Consider the following 19,728-nt stretch of genomic DNA (forward strand, 5'->3'; position numbering starts at 1 on the left):
GTTCAGAAATATTCCATCCCCAAAGGAAAGTTGTCAAGTATGGAATTGGCTTTATGAATTGAATTGTACTGTTAAATTTAGCGGGGGGGGGGGGGCTCACTGGCTTAGCGGTAGGGGGAGCAGTGTGAGGGAATCAAGTTGGTAGAGAATCTCAGCACAGAACTCCCAGGGACCCATTACGCACGGCGCCAGTGACTCTGTGCTGCCGCTATGCCGTTGCAGCGGGGCAAAAAGCCCCGCCGTCCCCCATGTACACACGGGGGCAGAGCTCCGACAGCATCCAATTTAGTGAAGAACAGGGAAGGGTGGAAGAAGAAGGTGGCTGCGGGGGGAAGACAGGCAGAAGAGAACAGGGAGTTGAGATAAAGAGGATCAATTTGGAAATAGAGAACAAACCACAAGGATATAAGGATAAGAGACACTAAGTGTTCTTGGTAGAATGGAGGAGGGCTAACAGTGTGATCCTAAGGGTACTTTTTGGTAGTAGGTTCCACTTAAAGACCTGGGTAGGATTCTGAATCAGCTTACTTAGAATTGCCCTCTAAATGAATTATGCAGCAGTAAAAGTTGCTGAAAGCAGAGGAAGAAGGAAAGAGCAGGTAGGGTCATGGAATGGAGCAAGGAAGTGCCCCATGAAAAAATGGATCCAAGGCCAGTTTTTAAATATTGTAGGAAGGAAAGGAATATAGTGGACCAGGGAACCGAGCAAGGCTTCTCCCCACAAAGCTAAGCTCCTAAATCTTCAAGAATGCACAATTCTGGTGTAAAATTCTGCCAGTGGCTGTTCTCCCATCACAACAGAACATTGAGACATGTTAAATTCTTTTTCTGTGTGCTCATTAGAGGTGTAGAGGACTTTGAATTTGGGGGAAGGGGAGAAATAGTGACAATGGAGTTTTTAAACAAATTGTATCTAGCTTCCCTTGTTAGGACCCCAATAGCTTTTTGCATGGCTCTCCCCTCTTCTAACTGATCCTCACTACAACCTTGAAAGGCAACAGGCTGAAAAACTGTGCTAGGCCCAGAGGATCCGGTAAGCCTCCATGACAGAGAATGGATTTGAACCCAGTCTCAGACTCCTACAATAGCATGCCTGCTCTTTTTCTTAGAAGTGTAAGGTGCTTTGAGGGGGGGGGGGAGCATAATATAACACAAAATAATAAACAAATGGATCAGAAACCTGAAAATGACAGAATGTCCCAGGGGTTCCTTTTGGAACAGAGAGAGCAAACAGCAACTTGGGCTTCAGAATTATTTTTTCTTTTGTACCCTTCTGTTCTTTAATAATGCTCCAGTATTTCTGGATATCAAGGAAAGTACCCCCCCCCCTCACCAACCTGAGACATTGCATGTTACTGTAGTCAAATATTAGCTTTCAGTGTTGAAAACAGCTTCTAGACATTTTTGACTGAGGGGTGGCTTATTCATATAACTATACCTGAAATAGTCTTTTTAGTAACATTGAGAATTTATGCACACATTAATCAGAAACATGTTTGGAATCTGGAGGTGGGAAAACTATGGCAGTGCTAAAAGTAATCTCAATTGTGCACATAATTGTCCAGTCCAAAAGATGTCTGTCCCTCTCTCTCCGCATCCTTCCTTCCTTCCTGGTTCTCCCTTTTTTTTACAGCTTTTCAAAAAGTTGATTTACATTTTCTACATTCAATAAAATGGTCCTATTGCTGTCTTTTTCCTCTGCCGTTCCCCCTCCATTTGTTCATAAATGTTTAGTAACAGGGTAAACTACTTATCTGCTGTCACTGGAAATGCTAAAATCAAATCCTCACTTAACACCCTGCTCAATTATTTGTACTAGTAATTAACGTGGCAGTTTGATTTCAGAATGCTAAGACTTGGTGCTTTACCTCTAACAACTCAGCCATAACAGTTACTGGTTCAGTTGACACTAAAATAGCACCACCACAAGTTCTTGGAGAAGCAAAGTCCCAAGTGACTGAAAGACTCAAGTAGAAGTATACAACAGCTTAACTTAAAAGTGATAATAAAAAGCCTAACTAGTGAAACTTGAGCATTTCCCTAATACCAGGAGGTCTTGGCAAACATCATTTTAAAAAAGAAAAGAAATATGCCCTGCGATTTAATAAATTTTATTACAAATGCACTTTGTGCAATAAGAAGTATTTTTAATATATTTCAGGGTGTCCTTTTCTCATTAAACTTTTTAGAACTTGCCTTACCCAAGAATGTGTGGTATCGAAATTCAGTTCTTGAGTTACAAAGGTAAGATTGAGTGTTTCATAAATAATGTATTTCTGAACAATTACAAAGTGGTGCTGGGTTATGCTCACAGTCTCCCCCCTCTACAATATGGTTGATCTCTTTCCCTGCACAAAATTAAGTTCTTGTTTAAATATTCTCTCCAATCTTTACTTGTACCTCCAGTTAATAGATACACCATCTTTTCTAAAGCAACATATGTCCTATTTATGTACTTATTCATTCATTAGAAATGTTCAACCAACAGTCTCAAAGTGGCTTATGACATTAGTAAAATACAACAGTGCAACATAATTAAAAATTAGCTGTCCGTAAGATCAAAATCAATATGAAACTGATAGCAAAATCAAGTTTCCCCCTTCAACCTATAAAAATGTCTATAAGAGTTCCGCGTTAGATGGGAGATCAGTGAAAAGGAGCTGCTGCAACTAGTAACCAGTGTCTATTATCCTTCAAAGAGGCATCATTTCTGGATTTTGAAGCCTACATATATTAGAAAAAATGTCTTTCTATATCCTTTTCCCAGGCAGTATAATTTTAGAAATATTAAATCTAGCAATTTGAATTTGGCTTAAAATATGAATGGCAATCAATGCAGAGCGGTCCATAAAAGTCATGCTGCCACAATCTGGGACCCTTTGCAGTTTACAAGCTGCCTTCAAATGGTACCCTGCATAAAACCATCACACTAGCAGGTCACACATCACACATTACCAGGACATGTGCAGCATTTAATGAGGCCCTCTTCATGCCTCCAGTAGACATCATGCAAAGTTGTTTCAAAGGAAAGTATCCAGAACTGCACAGAAAGAAACAAGTATTTATTGGATAGGTTTATATCAAAGGTATTTCAAGAATGATTATCTTTGATGAGATCAGGGTAGACTGGGCTATCCAGGTCAGGGCAGTGAGTTAAATAACTTCAGTCCTCTAACCTGGATGGCTCAGGCTAGCCCAATCCTGTCAGATCTAGAGAGCTAAGGAGACTCAGTCCTGTATAAATGCGAGACTATCAAGGAAGTCCAGGGGCAGGCAATGACAAACTACCTCTGAACATCTCTTCTCTTGAAAATCACACAGGGTCGCCATATGTCTCATTGGCAGTCTTGAAGCAAAGGTTGGATACACACTTTTCTTGGATGCTTTAGGATGCTTAGGGCTGATCCTGCGTTGAGCAGGGGGTTGGACTAGATGGCCTGTATGGGCCCTTCCAACTCTATGATTCTATGATTCTATCTATGTCGGTTGTAGCTTTATGCACTTTTCACCTCCACCAAATGTTCTGAGCCCTTCTTAGGAACCAGGACTCCGATTGGACAGATGAAAGAGTTTGTGCAGTCTTTGTTTGTGCAGAGTTTGTTATCTCTAACATCTGTCATGTTTTCATAATGTTTCACAATCACAGAGTTAGGTTTTCCATTGAACTGTTAAAGGTAAAGGTAAAGGTATCCCCTGTGCAAGCACCGAGTCATGTCTGACCCTTGGGGTGACGCCCTCCAGCGTTTTCATGGCAGACTCAATACGGGGTGGTTTGCCAGTGCCTTCCCCAGTCATGACCGTTTACCCCCCAGCAAGCTGGGTACTCATTTTACCGACCTCGGAAGGATGGAAGGCTGAGTCAACCTTGAGCCGGCTGCTGGGATTGAACTCCCAGCCTCATGGGCAAAGCTTTCAGACGGCTGCCTTACCACTCTGCGCCACAAGAGGCTCTTATTGAACTGTTAAACCCACTCAAATTAGAGTTATAAGAGCTATAGAAAAGTAACTAGTTTCTTTTTCATGGCAAGGTTGTGAGACAAAATAGAAACAACATGGTCCTTTAGAAAAATAATAGATTACCCTAGCTAGAAAATTGTCACCTGATTTCTGCTTTTAGTGCTACACAGACCAAAAAAAAAAGTCAGCTTGTTAAGTTTGTTGGGGAAAACTGTTTGAGACCTATATACTGGCATAAGGAAAATATATATTATGGAGAAATACAAAACTTGTTTTTATTTTAAACTGCAGGCTCACATGCTTAATTGTTTCTATAGCTGACCTTACAGTTAGATCCCAGAAAATTAAGAAATATACTTATAAAATGTCCCAGACAAGATGCACATAGATTTTCATTTGATTTCCCTTGATTAGCTACTCATCATGTCTGATCTCACTATGGTTTCATACTCATCACTGAAATAGGCCCTACCTAAACCATGGAGTTTCTGCTACGTATTTTTTCCTTCCCTGTTGGGTTTTTCTTCTTTGTTTTCCTGGAGGGCCAAGGAACATTATCATATTCAGATACCTTCCCACCATGGCTAGTATGCAGTCTGAAATTCTATTGGTTTTAGTTAATTAAAATTCAGTAGTTATACTGGGAGTTTTTAGTTTCCCTAATAGATGATGTTATCCGTTCAGTCGTGTCCGACCCTTGCTGATTCTATAGGAAAGCAATTTGATGTTTATGTTACTTTTGATTTTTTAAGACTATTTCTTTAGTCACATTGCTCTTATGTTCCTTGTACAGAATTTACTCTTTCTGGGGGGAAGCAACATAGTGCAGAATAAAACTCCTTGATTAATTTGTACCTATAATTGCTATCTTAAAGTATCTCCCTCAAAAAAGGACAGCAATTTTATGTAATTTACATTTTATGTAAATAGAACATTGTAGTGTAAAATAAAATTATTGGTAACTAATTAATGAGCATTTGATGCCAATGCTATCGTTAAAGTAGAATGAAAAGAGTTTTATTGAAATAAGGAAACCCCATCCTAACAATGGGAATCATTTATCATTCTAGATAACTAAATGACCATGGAATCTGGGGCAGAGAATCAGCAGAGTGGAGATTCAGCTGTTACAGAAGCAGAAAATCAGCAGATGACTGTACAGGCGCAGCCGCAAATCGCAACGTTAACCCAGGTATCAGATAGTTTGGACTGATCTGCTGTTTGCATCCTCAAAGTGAGCATGCAAAGTGCCCATGTTCTCGGTTTCCACTTCCTTTCAAAAGCAGCGGGGGGGGGGGATTTTCTGTCTTTGAAAATGAGACGTACCTCTCTGTGGCCTTACAAAAGCACTTAAATGGTGACAAGTTATCTTGCAGATCTTTTTGTTCCCTGCTTTCTCCCACCCCACAGCTTTATGCAATGGTGATCAACTGGAATGACGGTCAATGGTCCAGTCTGCCAGATCAGCATCCAAACACACTTTCCTCTTGCGTCTCTCTGCCTCTCTCCTATACACAGAGCACAATGGAAAACCTGCCTGGGAAGCCCTCAGCCAAACTCCTCTTTGCCATGATGTGTGAGAATCTGAGCAAACAACATTTTGTTTTCTTCCCACAAACCCACTGACTTTAGAATTCCCAGAAGAGGAAACAAATTCCGGTTCATTCCAATGCCTGCATTTAAATGTCCTAGCAGGTTGGCATCCGACTGAAGGCTTCCCACACCAAGAAACACTTTGGTCACACTGTGCACATGAGGGGGAACAGAGCGTGTGGGCACAAGACAAGCCATGTCTGTACTCATCACATATAAAAAAGCTTATTGTGTTTGAATCAGTCCTATGTAATATCCTCTTTATTCCTGGCCATTGTTCTGATAATATGATAATGGTGTTCACCATATTGAATTATTCTCTCTCTCTCTCTGTTCCCTAGGTGTCTATGCCAGCAGCTCATGCAACATCTTCTGCTCCTACTGTGACCTTAGTACAGTTGCCTAATGGGCAGACAGTTCAAGTTCATGGCGTTATTCAGGCTGCTCAGCCATCAGTTATTCAGTCTCCACAGGTCCAGACAGTTCAGGTACCTGTAAAAGCGTTTCACAAAACTCTACTCTTTCATGATTTGAATGTGGAGCTCCATGATTCAACAGATCCTTATCCACCATATGAGCAATAAAGCTTATTAAGTATTCTCTACTTTGTAGGTTACTAGAAAGCCCATGCTACATTAAGATGAAAAAGTTACTATCGAACTTGGGGTCCCAAGTGGTCACTGTTTCCACCAAGCCTTGAAAATGCCTCCTAATAATTTAGTCCCGCTCCTCCATCGAAGGTGGGTTTCTAAGGGATCTGGCAAGGAAAGCATGGCTTTGTTCCAGGCACAGGTGGAGAAGAGGACTGGGGTAACAAGGCTTGCTTGAAGGTAACAGCTGAAAAGCTGCTGAGTTGGCCTTGTTAGAGTAACCTTTGGAAATGTAGATATCAGAGAGAAAAAAGGACTCATCTTCCTTCTAAAATGGGACGTGGTTTTATGTGACTGAAAGAGTTGATGCATGGGTGAGGGGGGTACATGCACTGTCAGCATACCAAAGACTTTGTGTGTGAGGACAAAGGGCATTTGCATGTGTATTTTGGGGTTGAGTTGACTAGCCAGTTTAAAATGGGTACGTGTAGCCCCAGGACTCCCACACATTTTGTTCACCTCTGATTTAGAATACAAGGCATCACTAGTTCAATTTTCAAAAAAAAGGATGTTTTAAGCAGGTTCTAACTTCCCAGTCGATTTATCGTTTAACACAAAGACAGGGTCATTTATTAGATTGTAATCATCAATGTGAGATAAAAGGGGCCGTTCATTTTTCTGTCACTGGAAATGGAGGAACTTTCAAATAATAAACAGACTGCATAACTTGTTTACACAGTTGTGCAAGCAGCACTGAGGTGCAGTGCTATTAGACACACATCCCAGGATTGAGAATGTTTTTATATTGGCCATTTTTCTCTCCCTAAGCTTTATGAGTCCTGTCATTTCTTTTTTCTTTGTCTACAGTCTCTGAAGCTGGGTCACAAATGTACTGAGTCTAGAGAAAGAAACACCTTACAGTTTAGAAACTGTGTAAAATGAATTCCTGACCAGTGGACCTAGATAAGAGGCTGATAATGAAAATGTTTGGAATTTGGAAGATTAGAGGCAGGAATGCAGTAGGAATGTAGAAATATCAAATCTGGTGCTTTACAATCCTTCGTGATCATGCTTAAATTTTTATGTGAGGCCTGTGGATCTCAAGATATGCATATCCAACAGGTTGTCTGCATGAAGGCTACTGGTAGCTTTGCCAATGTTCAGAAATCAACCCCTGCCCCATAAAGAAAATCTTTAAAATGACATGTCCTTTTGAATTTTGCCACACATCTAATTTTACATTGTATTTTCATAATAATCAGCAGCAGAAGGTCCCAGGTTCAATCAGCAGCATCTTTCTAAGGATCACCTAAATGTGAAAGACCCTTGGGAGCCACTGCCAGTCTAAGTAGGCTACTGATGGAGCAATGGGCTGATTCAATATAAGGCAGTGTCCATTGCCTTTGATTCTAGGGTGCTGTTCTGGCAGTGTTAGCAGCTTCCCTTCCAGCATAATGGCTTTTCTGTCTGTAGAGGAAGGGAGGGAGATTTGTATTGACCCCCCCTTCCCCCGTGGCAGTCTCTCACTGTTCCCTTCAGAACCCTGACCTATGGGCGAACAATTTCAGGCATGTGGGAAGAACAAAAGAGTAGACTAGCATGAAGAGGAGGAGAAGCACAGGCGTCAGAACACCGGCGGGGAGCTCCGTGCTGGCGTGTGTGCTCCCACCGGCGCACTTAATGCCCGCGCCTCCCCTCCCCTCTGCGGTGCTACCTCACACTGCTTAAGATCCAAGGCATAGACCACTTACCTCATACAGGATCCATGACTGCCATCTGCTGTTCTTGTTTCCCGAGCTTCTGAAAGAACAGGGATATGTATGTGAGAGAGACAAAATCAAGAGGGGCTCTCTCCTAGATGAAATTCCTTCTTCCCAAATTCTTGCACCAAATTCTTCCATGTTTCAGAATGTCCAAAAATAGTAAACCTTTTTTAAAAACCTTTTCCCATCTTTAGATTATTTCCAGGTATGGTTGTCTTTAAGAGATGCCCTCACTTGGGCTACAAGTTGCTTCTTGTGAAATACATTCCAAATGGTAATCTTACTGCATTCTTATATCTAGATCTCCACTATTGCAGAAAGCGAAGATTCACAAGAGTCTGTAGACAGTGTCACAGATTCCCAGAAGCGCAGAGAAATTCTTTCCAGGCGACCCTCCTATAGGTAAGAAACTCTTTTTTGTCCTTGACAGAAATCAGCCACATTAACAGTGCCATCCTGAGCCGAATTACGTCCTCCTAACTTCAGCAGACTTAGAAAGATGTAACACAGCTTAGGCTAGCACCCTGGTTTTTAAGGCCTGCACCTCAGTGATTTCTGTCATCACCTGAGTTCATCCACAGCCACAGCAAAGTTGGAAATGTCAGCCCAGCCTCAGAGCCTCAGTTGGTTTTGCTGCATAACTTTTATACTCAGAGATGCTGCACTGCACATTCTGAAAGGTTATTCATCTACAGATGAACAAATACCTTCTTTTTAAAAATATTGTTTCCATCAATTATTTGCCATTAGAATTTTTGCAGCAGCTCCAAAGGCCTGATTGACTTGATGCATGAGAGATCTGTGATTGCATCTCCCAGCATTTCATTAATATGAAAAAGCAGCCTTGGGTGAAAGAGGGCATTTTCTATGTGGCTGCAGTGATGGAGGCATGTGGGGTAACAGATTACCTTTTTGTGACATTTCTTTGTTTTGTTGGTAAATAAAATAATGTAGGTACAATACAGTTACAGGTCTCTTTTTTCCTTCCTTCTATAGATAATAGTGATCAATGAGACATTTATGTTGGGTAAAGGTAAAGGTAAAGGTATCCCCTGTGCAAGCACCGAGTCATGTCTGACCCTTGGGGTGACGCCCTCTAGCGTTTTCATGGCAGACTCAATACGGGGTGGTTTGCCAGTGCCTTCCCCAGTCATGACCGTTTACCCCCCAGCAAGCTGGGTGCTCATTTTACCAACCTCGGAAGGATGGAAGGCTGAGTCAACCTTGAGCCGGCTGTTGGGATTGAACTCCCAGCCTCATGGGCAGAGCTTCAGACTGCATTTCTGCTGCCTTACCACTCTGCGCCACAAGAGGCTCTTATGTTGGTTAGCAGCATTAAAAAGAAAGGTTTATATGCTGTTTTTTAAATTAAAATTTACCCAACCCCCCCCCCCCTTCACTCAACATGGTGCCTCAAGACAATCAATCCTGCACCAGGTAGATCTTGACAGTAAACTGTGTTTCATGGAAATAATTTATGATATTAGGCAGCAGCTTTTAATCAGGGCATGATTATGTAAAGCAGTGGTTTGCAACCATCAGAAGGATGGAACTTGCCTTCCTCTCCCTTCCTCCACAAAATGCTGCTTCAAGGGCATTAAGGTACCCTGACCTGGAGGTGTTCCTGCAGTGGGAAGGGAGAATTGCTGGAAATGGCTGGTTTAGCCTGGCTGCTGCTGCAAACCATGTATTGAACTGGATGAATCTTTAATCTGATCCAGAACAGCTCATGTTTTATGACTGGTGAAACCTAAACATCATCCCGAGCATTCCTGCAGCTATGGGAGTTGGGGGAAATTCCTCAGTCCTCTTTCTCTTTTAGAAAAATCTTGAACGACTTGTCTTCGGATGCCCCAGGAGTGCCACGGATTGAAGAAGAAAAATCTGAAGAGGAAGCAGCGGCACCTGCCATTGCTACCGTGACGGTGCCAACTCCAATTTACCAGACAAGCAGTGGGCAATATAGTACGGCACTGTTATCGTTGTTGTTGTTGTTGTTGTTGTTGTTACTATTATGTGATTGGAGAGGAAAAGCACATTCAATGCAAAGCACCCAAAATGAACTAGGCACAGCGGAAGAAAAGCATGATATTAATAAACACAAAATGAAGTGCTCAGGTCCATGTTTTAAAATGTGCTGTCAAATAGGATGTAGATAAATCAGAAGGATGTAGATAAAATTGAAAGGGTACAGAGGAGAGCGACGAGGATGATCTGGGGCCAAGGGACCTATGAAGATAGGTTGAGGGACTTGGAAATGTTCAGCCTGGAGAGAAGGAGGTTGAGAGGGGACATGATAGCCCTCTTTAAGTATTTGAAAGGTTGTCACTTGGAGGAGGGCAGGATGCTGTTTCTGTTGGCTGCAGAGGAGAGGACACGCAGTAATGGGTTTAAACTTCAAGTACAACGATATAGGCTAGATATCAGGAAAAAAAATTTCACAGTCAGAGTAGTTCAGCAGTGGAAAAGGCTGCCTAAGGAGGTGGTGAGCTCCCCCTCAATGGCAGTCTTCAAGCAAAGGTTGGATACACACTTTTCTTGGATGCTTTAGGATGCTTAGGGCTGATCCTGCGTTGAGCAGGGGGGGTTGGACTAGATGGCCTGCATGGCCCCTTCCAACTCTATGATTCTATGATTCTTTGCTTAACAGGAAAGAGTAGAGGATGTGAGGAAACAAGCCAAAATCACAGTAAACAAGCCAAGCCCATAAGCGGTGTGGCTCTGTCCCTTGCAGTAGGTCTCCCAGATGCCAAAGGACAGACCTGACCCTGCTGGGTTTGCCCTGATGAAGCCAGGGGGGGGGGCACCAGGGTGATGAGCAGCACCACAAGAAAAGGAATGTCGGGACCTGAGTCCAAGCTTCTGCAGCATCTTGAGAGTCCTCCTAAGAGGGAGTGACTTGGCTATGGGTAAAATTGGCCTGCTTTGTCCAGCATCAGGAGACCTTTGTTCCCTCTGACTGACAGGCTGGTAGACATAAGCTGCTGAGAACAGCCAGCAAGGATCACATGCTGGTTCACCTACCATTGATGCTGGCTCAATGGCCCTTGCTCTGGAATCAGTTGCCTCCCACAGGCAGAGCACAATTGCAGTCATTATTTGAGAAGTGTCATTCTGCAGTTCATCCTAACTTGGCAAACTTTTGTCAAGGCTGAGCGGGAGGATTGAGGGCGTAAGTGCTTGTGAACTATCATCTGCTTCCTCCCCAGTGTGGTCCTGGTTTTCTTTTAGGGACTGGTGTTTCTGATATCCACCATCATTATGGCAGTGCAGGTATTGTCTGCATGAATGGATTGGTGCATAGGTGGGAGAGCAAAGGAGTCCATGGTAGAAGCACTGAATTAAGGGGCCATGTGTGAACAGTGCAACTGCTGCAGTCTGAATGGGGATGTAGTGGACTAGGGATTTCGTGAAAGAGGGCTAGACTGCAGTGAAACAGGAAAAGAAACTGTGAAGCAGGAAAATGGCATGTGAAGAACCAAGAGAAACAAGGCAAACACACAGAGTTTCTCAGAGTTCTGTCTGAGGAAACATTTTAAATAGTAAGGCCAGAACATGTAAGCTGGTCTGTTAGGGAAGAAAGGAAAACGATGCATACTAAACTATCAGCTGACCAAAGCTTGTGATAGATAATCATTTCACAAGTAGATCGCTGCTTTCAGTGTGCTTGGATTAATTATGTTGGTGATGATGATATGCAGCTAATTTTCTGTTGATAACAAAATATGTTTTTTTTCACATTAGCCAATTTGTAAATATGTAGTTTCAGTAAAGAGCTGTATTCAAAAAGCGAGTTTCTCTATTCTTGAATCATTAAAAAAAATTAAAATGTGAACTATAATACTACGCAAGACATAAAGTTTCCTATATATTGAACAGAGCTGAAAGTGTTTTTCTTCAGAAGTACTTTATTAATTAATCAAATATTGTTTGCACATATATATATATATATATATAGGAGCTAACATCTGCTGAACGAAAGTCAGTTGTTCCTGGCAGCATTTAGGAGGGGGGGCAGAAACCAGCTAAATATATTATTTTGCCTTTTAAAAAGAGGGCAGCTGTTATGCTTGCAGAAAAAAATGACTAGTTAAATAAGCTTTTTTTAAAAAACAAACCTGGATAGTCATAACCATTGCAGTTGTGCAAGCAGCTTAGACATGGCACTGGCAGAGAGATGAGAACGTTCTTTCCACTGATCTACATAATGATTCATTTGTCAACTGAGGTGCTGGTTGGTACTTTCTCATTCCCTAGTCCATGCAGCTTAGCTCTCCTGTGGCAGGGCTACAGAGAGGTGTGGTGATGCCTGCTATTTTGTGCATAACTATCTGGAGCTTTTGGGGAAGTCATCATAGCAACCCTTTGCCAGGCAGCTCATGGCTGCTCATGGAAAGGGGAAATCTAGTCCTGGTATGAGAAATCTGGTGGGAAACTTCCCCTGCTGGGACAGCAGCATCAGGGCAAGGCCATCATGTGTTCAGTGGATGAAATGATCTCAGAACCACAGTATTAACACATCCTTATCCATTGTTCATCTTAATATTTGTGAAACAGCCTGGGGGTTGGAACGAGTCCGGGATATCCGAGTTGGAATAGGGCCAATCAGGATGCGGCCAGCAAAGCTAGCTGCACCTTGATTGGCCCTCCCCCTACAGCTCCCACCTTCCTTCCCTTGATGCTAGCCACTTTTCTCTCAGACACCTGAGAGACACAGAGAGCCCTGTCAAACTGCAAACGAGCCCTGCTTCAAATGAGCTCTGATTGCCTGCTATGGCTCCTGCTGCGAGGGGGGTAGAGAGAGCGAGAGAGATAGAGAGAGCCACCCCAAACTACAAATGAGCCCTGATTACCTCCTATGGCTCCTGCTGCGCGAGAGAGAGAGAGATCTGTGCCTGCTGGCGTCCCATTACATTCCTGGTTGCAATGGGCTTTCTTGCTAGTACAACATAAAACACAGCACTAAAGGGCTGTAAGCAGGTTTAGTTATAATTGTTCTTTTACTGAGGTGGGGGGAGGACTACACTGAGCAGCAATGGAAGGCAGTATAGAAATGTAATAAATAATACATAAATGCACTTTGTAAATCATTTGTGTGCAGGATAATGAGGAACTTCATGATCTAACTGCCAACTCAAATCTGTCCCCTTTTAGTCGCTATCACACAGGGAGGTGCAATACAATTAGCTAACAACGGCACAGATGGAGTGCAGGGCTTGCAGACGCTGACCATCCCCAACGCAGCTGCCACCCAGCCCGGCACCACCATTTTACAGTATGCACAGACCACCGACGGGCAGCAGATCCTTGTACCCAGCAATCAAGTTGTTGTTCAAGGTAAGAACATTCTGAAGGAGTTTGTATGAGAGCAAAACTAGACAACCCTGGCTAACCTGCTCTCCTCGCACTCATTCACACCTGGGCCCCCTCCAAAATCTGCCCCATCCTTTGCAACAGTAGGGTGAAGGCAATGGTGTACAAGCCACCTCTGACACTGATGCTGTGCAATGCCCGGTCAGTCAACAACAAAATTTCTACCCTGCAAAATTATTTGCAGAACAAAGAGCAGACCTGGTGTGCGTGACAGAAACCTGGGCCAGGGAAGGCAAAACATTTGCCCTTAAAGAACTAGCCGGGTTCTATGTCCTCCACCAGTCTCGGACTGTAGGGTGGGGAGAAGTGGCAATCCTAGCTCAAGAGGATTTCTCCTTTAGGGTCCTTCCCACGCCATCAATCCCAGGCACTGAATGTTTTGCCCGCAAATGGGGATCAATCATGAGCGTGGCCATCTGGTTAGTGTACCGTGTGCCCAATACACCTCTAGGTGCCTCGCCAGCCCTGTTGGAGGCGGTGGTGGCCTGGACACTACAGTTCCCCAGACTATTCGTTCTGGGGGATTTTAACGTCCATGCTGAGCTGCTGTCCTCAAGAAGTGGGCAGGACCAGGTGTGAACCATGGTGACACTAGGGCTCTCACAATTTGTTGTTGGCCCCACCGACCAAGCAGGCCACACTTTGGATCTCATTTTCGGCGTGGGTCTAGATGTGGCTCTGGTCATGGCAACTTCCATGCCATGGACAGACCACTACGCCCTAAAGGCTCAGCTATGGCTACTACCCCTCTTCAGTTGGGCGCCGAGTAAATTCTAACTCGCTCACAGAGACTTATGGATCAATTGGATTTGTGAACACTTTTTGGGACACAATGCCTCCCAGCACTTCTCTTAATGGCCTGGTCAGCGACTAGCATGACAGACTGCAAGCCGCCATTGATAAGATAGCTCCCTGATGCCCAAGTGAGCCCCCTGGTATACCAAGGAGCTTCGTGGTAAGAAACGGGAACTGAGACGGCTAGAGCAAGTTTGATGACTCACAATGAAGCCTTGAGAGCATCTTATAGATTGCAGATGAAGGCCTACGAGATGGCGGTGAAGTCAGTAAATGGTAGTTTTTACTCGGCTACCATCACTTCTGCAGACTTATGCCCAGAACAATTATTTAGGACAGTTTGATTGCCTATTGGCCATCACCGGGGAGATTGTTTGATGGCTTCAGACAGCTCTTGTTAACTGAAGTGGACAAACTCCTGATGTCAGTGAGAGCAATCATTTGCCCCTTATATCCCTGTCCATCCTGGTTGCTGAAGCCGGGCAACAGATGGATAGGAGGCCCTTTGAGGGAGATTGTGAACCTCTGACATCAGAAGAGTTTCCAAGGGCTTAAGGAGGCAGTGGAACATCCTCTCCTGAAAAAGCCATTGCTGGACCTGCGGGACCCTGCCAACTACCGCCTGGTATCGCATTTGGCTTTTCTGGGGAAGGTAGTGGAGTGGACTGCAGCGGACCAGCTCCTGGCATTTTTGGAGGAGACTTCGGCCCTAGATCCATACCAGTCTGGCTTCAGTCCTGGCCACAGGGTGAAGAAGACCACGCTGGTCGCTCTGACAGATGATATCTGGTTCCAGCTGGACCAGGGCCATCCTTGTATTTTTAGATCTGTCAGCTGCAATTGAAGTGGTCAATAATGAGTTGTTGGCCCACTGCCTCACCTTGACCAGGATTAGGGGGACTGTGCTGAAACAGCTGGTCTCCTTTCTCTGGGATCAGTCTCAGAAGGTGACAGTGAGGGAAGAGTTGTCGAATCCCTTGGCACTCCCACGCTTTTTAACATCTATATGTGCCCTCTAGTTCCGTTGTTCTGGGGCTTTGGGCTGGGCTGTCACCAGTATGCGGATGACACCTCCTGATTGACAACCAGCCGGACTCTCCCCCAGATACATTTTCCAGCAGTGGCTGGATGGCTCAGGCAGAGTTGTCTGAAACTCAACCCCTCCAAGACAGAGGTTCTGTGGCTGGATAGAAGGAGGCAGGAAAAGGCAGAGCGCCTGAACGGGTGCAACTAACACCTGCACCGACCACCAGGAATTTGGGGATGATATCTGACACCTCACTTAATATGGAGGCACAGATCACAAAGGTAGCTCACATGGCATTTTTCCATCAGCGCCAAGCTCGGCTGCTAGCACCCTATGTGTCCTTGGACCACTTGGCCACAGTGATCTATGCAACAGTCACTTCCAGACTAGACTTCTGTAACTCGCTCTACGCAGGACTACCTTTTTCTTTGACCTGGAAACTTCAGCTGGTACAGAATTTGGCTACCATGGTCCTCACTAGGACATCTTGGAAGGTTGATCTCCTTCCGGATCAAATTCAAGGTTTTAGTTTTGACCTTTAAGACTGTACGCAACTTGGGTCCTACGTGTCTGGGGAACCGCTTATCTGCTTATGCCCCTCACAGGGCTCTTAACTTGGTGGGCAGGAATCTGCTGGTTGTCCTGTGGGCCCGAGATATTCTGTCTGGCCCCAACCTGGTGGAATGAGATCCTGGAAGACCTAGGGGCCCTGACAGAGCTATCTAGGTTCGGCAGGGCCTGCAAGGCAGAGCCCTTCTGCCAAGCATTTGGTTGAGTCCGGGGTGGGGGGGTTGACCAGAGTTACTATCTGGGTGGTCCTCGGTCAGGACCAGCTGAGTTGGATTGGGGGAATACCAATTTGTACCGCCATCTTTATAACTGTTGTTTGAAACATAGAATAATAGAGTTGGAAGGTACCTCCTGGATCATCTAGTCCAACTCCATGCACTAGGCAGACTCTCTTAACATTATTGCTTATCCACCATAACCTGCCACCTCCTTGAACCTTCACAGAATCAGCCTCTCTGTTGGGTACAGGCTTCCTCGGGGGAGGTGGAAATTTTTGGAGAGATTTAACCAGAGGCTGAATGGCCATCTGACAGAAAGGCTGATTCTGTGATGATTTTTGGCCGAAAATAAAGGGAACTTGCAAATGGGGCTATGTTGTGCTTGGTGACTTAAAGCAGCTCTGTGGAGGGACTGCAGCCGGAGAAGCCTCACTGGGTGAATGAAGGCTTGCCAGTTCGTTCCTCTCCGCTTGCTCCGGAAAAAAAAATGGCGATCGCTTCGCCGGAGGTTCAGAGGAGAGAGCCAGGGGGAACGACTTTGCTGAAACCGTTGCAGACTGCTTACAAGAGTGTAGCGCTTTTCGGAGGGTGAATCCACTTTTTGGGATTTCCCTTTAAGCGCTACAACAAAGCGCTTTTTGCTGATTGTTTTCAGGAGTGTGGCAGATTGTGTACGACGTCGTGCATAACTGCAAATTAGTAGCGATTTCAACTTGCCACACTCCTGCTACATTTTACTTGTGCAGAATGGGCCTATGATTCTATGAGATGGCTCTCCAGCCTCTGTTTAAAAATCTCCAAATATGGATAACCCACCACCTCCCAAGGAAGCCTCCTCCATTGAGAAACGGCCAGGAACTTCTTCCGGATGTTTAGATGGAATTTCTTTTGCATTAATTTCATTCCATTGGATCTGGTCCCCCCCCCCCCCCAGGGCAAGAGAGAACCTTCCCAGGGCCATCAGAAACTTCATGGCTTCAGGAAACTGGTTGAGAAAGCCTGCCCTACAGGGTTGCCAGAAGTCAGCTGCAACTTAACAGCACTTTCTGCTTACCTAAAGCCAGATGTGTGTTAACTTTTGAAATGAGTTTCTCCAAAAATATCAAGTGAGCATCATTGTGAAGCATGGTGGTCAGATGAAACATCATGTGTTCTACTTTTGTTGGAAATAACGAGCAATAAAGTAGTTTGGGTGGGTTAGGTATTTGGCTTTTAGGTTATGAACGCTGCTATTCAGGGTCACAAGACTAACAAGGTTGTGATAAGCCTGTGTTTCCATTGGGAAAGAAATGTTATTTTTTTGTCCTTCCTTCAGAATTATTTTCTGGCACTGCCAAGTAGTCAATAACAAGAGCAATCTAATCATGGTGAGAACGTCCTTTTATTCTTGGGAGAAAAGAGTTCAGTAAATCAAGGCGACTGAGCTAGGGCTCAGCAGCGTTCTTGGAACATCCCAGCAATTAATATAAGTTAAATTGAACGTGTCAATGTACTAATGGAAAACTGGCCAGGCTAGCCAAGCCCAGGGAAGAAAGCAGTGCCTTTGACAAGTGGCAGGCGAAGAACATAAAGGGCAGAGATGGGCAGGGAAGCAAATGGTGCCCAAACAGGCTGGAGAAGCAGCCACAGTGGCCATGGGTAGAGAGGGTGGAGTTGGAAAGAGATTGGAGGATTGGAGGAGTACGTAACACATAGGGAACAGTGGCAAGGAGGCCATTAAAACCAAGAAATGGTCTGGGTAGGAATGCATGAGAAGAGTCAAAGCAGCAAAGAAAGCCTGAAAGAACAAAGAGGCCAGAGAATAGGAAGGTTGGAGATGCAGCACAGCACATTGTCACTGCAGCATGGGGTGGCAGGAAGGCAGGCACCCCCACCCTGCTACAGGTAACGTTACAAAACCCCTTGGTTCGTATGGAAATGGGGCTGTTTCATTCAGTGGTTTCCCAGGATGATTGAGTCTCATGCTCTTCTCTCTCCCCCTGGGACACTTCTCCCTCTTAGCGGCCTCAGGAGATGTCCAGACCTACCAAATCCGCACAGCACCCACCAGCACCATCGCACCTGGCGTAGTCATGGCATCCTCACCCGCACTTCCAACCCAGCCAGCAGAGGAAGCAGCACGAAAGAGGGAAGTCCGCCTAATGAAGAACAGGTCAGTGTGCCAAGTTAACTTAGATGAGACCTCCACACACAGGTCTTGTTGCATTCATTGTAAAAGGAGGAAGAGCTGGGTTTTATATGCTGCTTTTCTCTACCAGAAGAACTCTCAAAGTGGCTTCCAGTTGCCTTCCCTTTCTTCTCCCCACAATAGACACCCTGTGAGGTAGGTGAGGCCGAGAGAGCCCTGACATTATTATTTGATCAGAACAGTTCTATCAGGACTGTGAGTGGCCCAAGATCCCCAGCTGGCTGCATGTGGGGGAGTGGGGAATCAAACCCGGCTTGCCAGATTAGAAGTCGTTGCTCTTAACCACTATACCACACTGGCTCTTCATGGAAGAACTTCTTGGTATGGTCTTCCTTCTCTGAGTTGAATGTTGCCTGAAATGAGGTGATTCTTTGAAGAGAAAAATGAAAGAATTGAAAATATAACTGTAACTCAGTATATTTGCCCTGTGTAGTCTGTAACCTGAAGCCTCTTGTGGAGCAGAGTGGTAAGCGGCAGAAATGCTGTCTGAAGCTGTCTGCCCATGACGCTGGGAGTTCGATCCCAGCAGCCGGCTCAAGGTTGACTCAGCCTTCCATCCTTCCGAGGTCGGTAAAATGAATACCCTGCTTGCTGGGGGTAAATGGTAATGACTGGGGAAGGCACTGGCAAACCACCCCGTATTGAGCCTGCCATGAAAACGCTGGAGGGTGTCACCCCAAGGGTCAGACATGACCTGGTGCTTGCACAGGGGATACCTTTACCTTTACCTTTTGGTCTGTAATCTTCAACAAGGCAACATGATAGTTTTGGAACGGGGTTCTTCCACCCCCCAATTTGGAAATAGATTGTTATCATCCCAGTCCTAAACCCTGAAACTCTGGAAAGTTATGGACTTCAATGCAATGCTGGCACACTATGCCTATACCTTCTGCTCTCTTAGCAGAGAAAAGATATCTGTTTGTAAAATGTAACCTCATTAGCCTGATAGCCCAATGTAGCCCAGCCTCACAAGTGCTTCATCAGGCATGTTCAGTATTCGAGTGGGGGAATCACCAAGGGTTTTCAACAGCAGAGGCAGGCAATAGCAAACCCCTTCTGAATGGCTCTTGCTTTGAAAACCCCACAGCCTGAGGTCACTGCAAGGTCAGCAGAAGGAAACTCATAAGCTGCATGCTATGTTTCACATTTTTGCTGACAAGTTGGCCTATTTTTTGGTCCAAGTTCACATCAGCATGATCAATTGTAGGCACCTCTTCACTGATGGGGCAGAGAGGGTTCGCCATGTTGGGACTTCCCTGGAAACAACTGTGGCCGAATGGTATGTGGGGCTGTTCCATATAGACACTCCTGAATTGCTGGACCATGAGTTATTCATACAAGCCCCATGGGATCATTTCAAGGACCCACTGCAGGCTGATGTGGCCAGGGGATAGAATCAATGCCTCGCCATTAAAGTGCAGAAATGGAATGAGGCAACAAACATACAGTTCTTCAGAGACAGGCTCCTCAAGGATCTGTTACGTCAGTGCCTAGGGCAGGTGAGTCCGGCCACTCTGTTGGGATGGGTCAGACTGGCCAGGGAAATTGAGGTCCGCTTACGGATTATGGAAATGGTGGAGGCCTGATGCGCCAGCAAGAGAACTACCAAACGGTCCAGTTTTCCCCAGAAGAGTACTGCACAGAAGCCACCATC

The 19,728-nt window shown here is 44.9% G+C and overlaps 1 protein-coding gene and 1 long non-coding RNA gene across 8 annotated transcripts in view; one reads left to right on the forward strand and one right to left on the reverse strand.

Moving 5' to 3' along the window:
- LOC143829020 (uncharacterized) overlaps nucleotides 1–8,929 on the reverse strand; it is a 113,789-nt gene extending 104,860 nt beyond the window's left edge. For all 6 annotated transcript variants that reach the window (XR_013227977.1, XR_013227972.1, XR_013227974.1 and 3 more), the window contains exons 1-2: nucleotides 8,469–8,929; nucleotides 7,892–7,940 (exon numbers count right to left, since the gene is read on the reverse strand). This is a non-coding gene — a long non-coding RNA (uncharacterized LOC143829020). The remainder of the gene's footprint in view (nucleotides 1–7,891; nucleotides 7,941–8,468) is intronic.
- Nucleotides 1–19,728, forward strand: part of CREB1 (cAMP responsive element binding protein 1) — a 76,195-nt gene that overhangs the window by 39,106 nt on the left and 17,361 nt on the right. The window contains exons 2-8 of one of the 2 annotated variants that reach the window (XM_077319258.1): nucleotides 2,190–2,244; nucleotides 5,028–5,149; nucleotides 5,892–6,038; nucleotides 8,205–8,305; nucleotides 9,726–9,868; nucleotides 13,058–13,240; nucleotides 17,888–18,038. In XM_077319258.1, coding sequence (XP_077175373.1) covers nucleotides 5,036–5,149; nucleotides 5,892–6,038; nucleotides 8,205–8,305; nucleotides 9,726–9,868; nucleotides 13,058–13,240; nucleotides 17,888–18,038 — 839 coding nt within the window. In that variant the 5' untranslated portion in view covers nucleotides 2,190–2,244; nucleotides 5,028–5,035. The remainder of the gene's footprint in view (nucleotides 1–2,189; nucleotides 2,245–5,027; nucleotides 5,150–5,891; nucleotides 6,039–8,204; nucleotides 8,306–9,725; nucleotides 9,869–13,057; nucleotides 13,241–17,887; nucleotides 18,039–19,728) is intronic. The other variant, XM_077319259.1, reaches the window with a different exon arrangement.

The sequence above is a fragment of the Paroedura picta genome, chromosome 2 (assembly GCF_049243985.1).
Source record: "Paroedura picta isolate Pp20150507F chromosome 2, Ppicta_v3.0, whole genome shotgun sequence".
Taxonomy (NCBI): Eukaryota; Metazoa; Chordata; class Lepidosauria; order Squamata; family Gekkonidae; genus Paroedura; species Paroedura picta.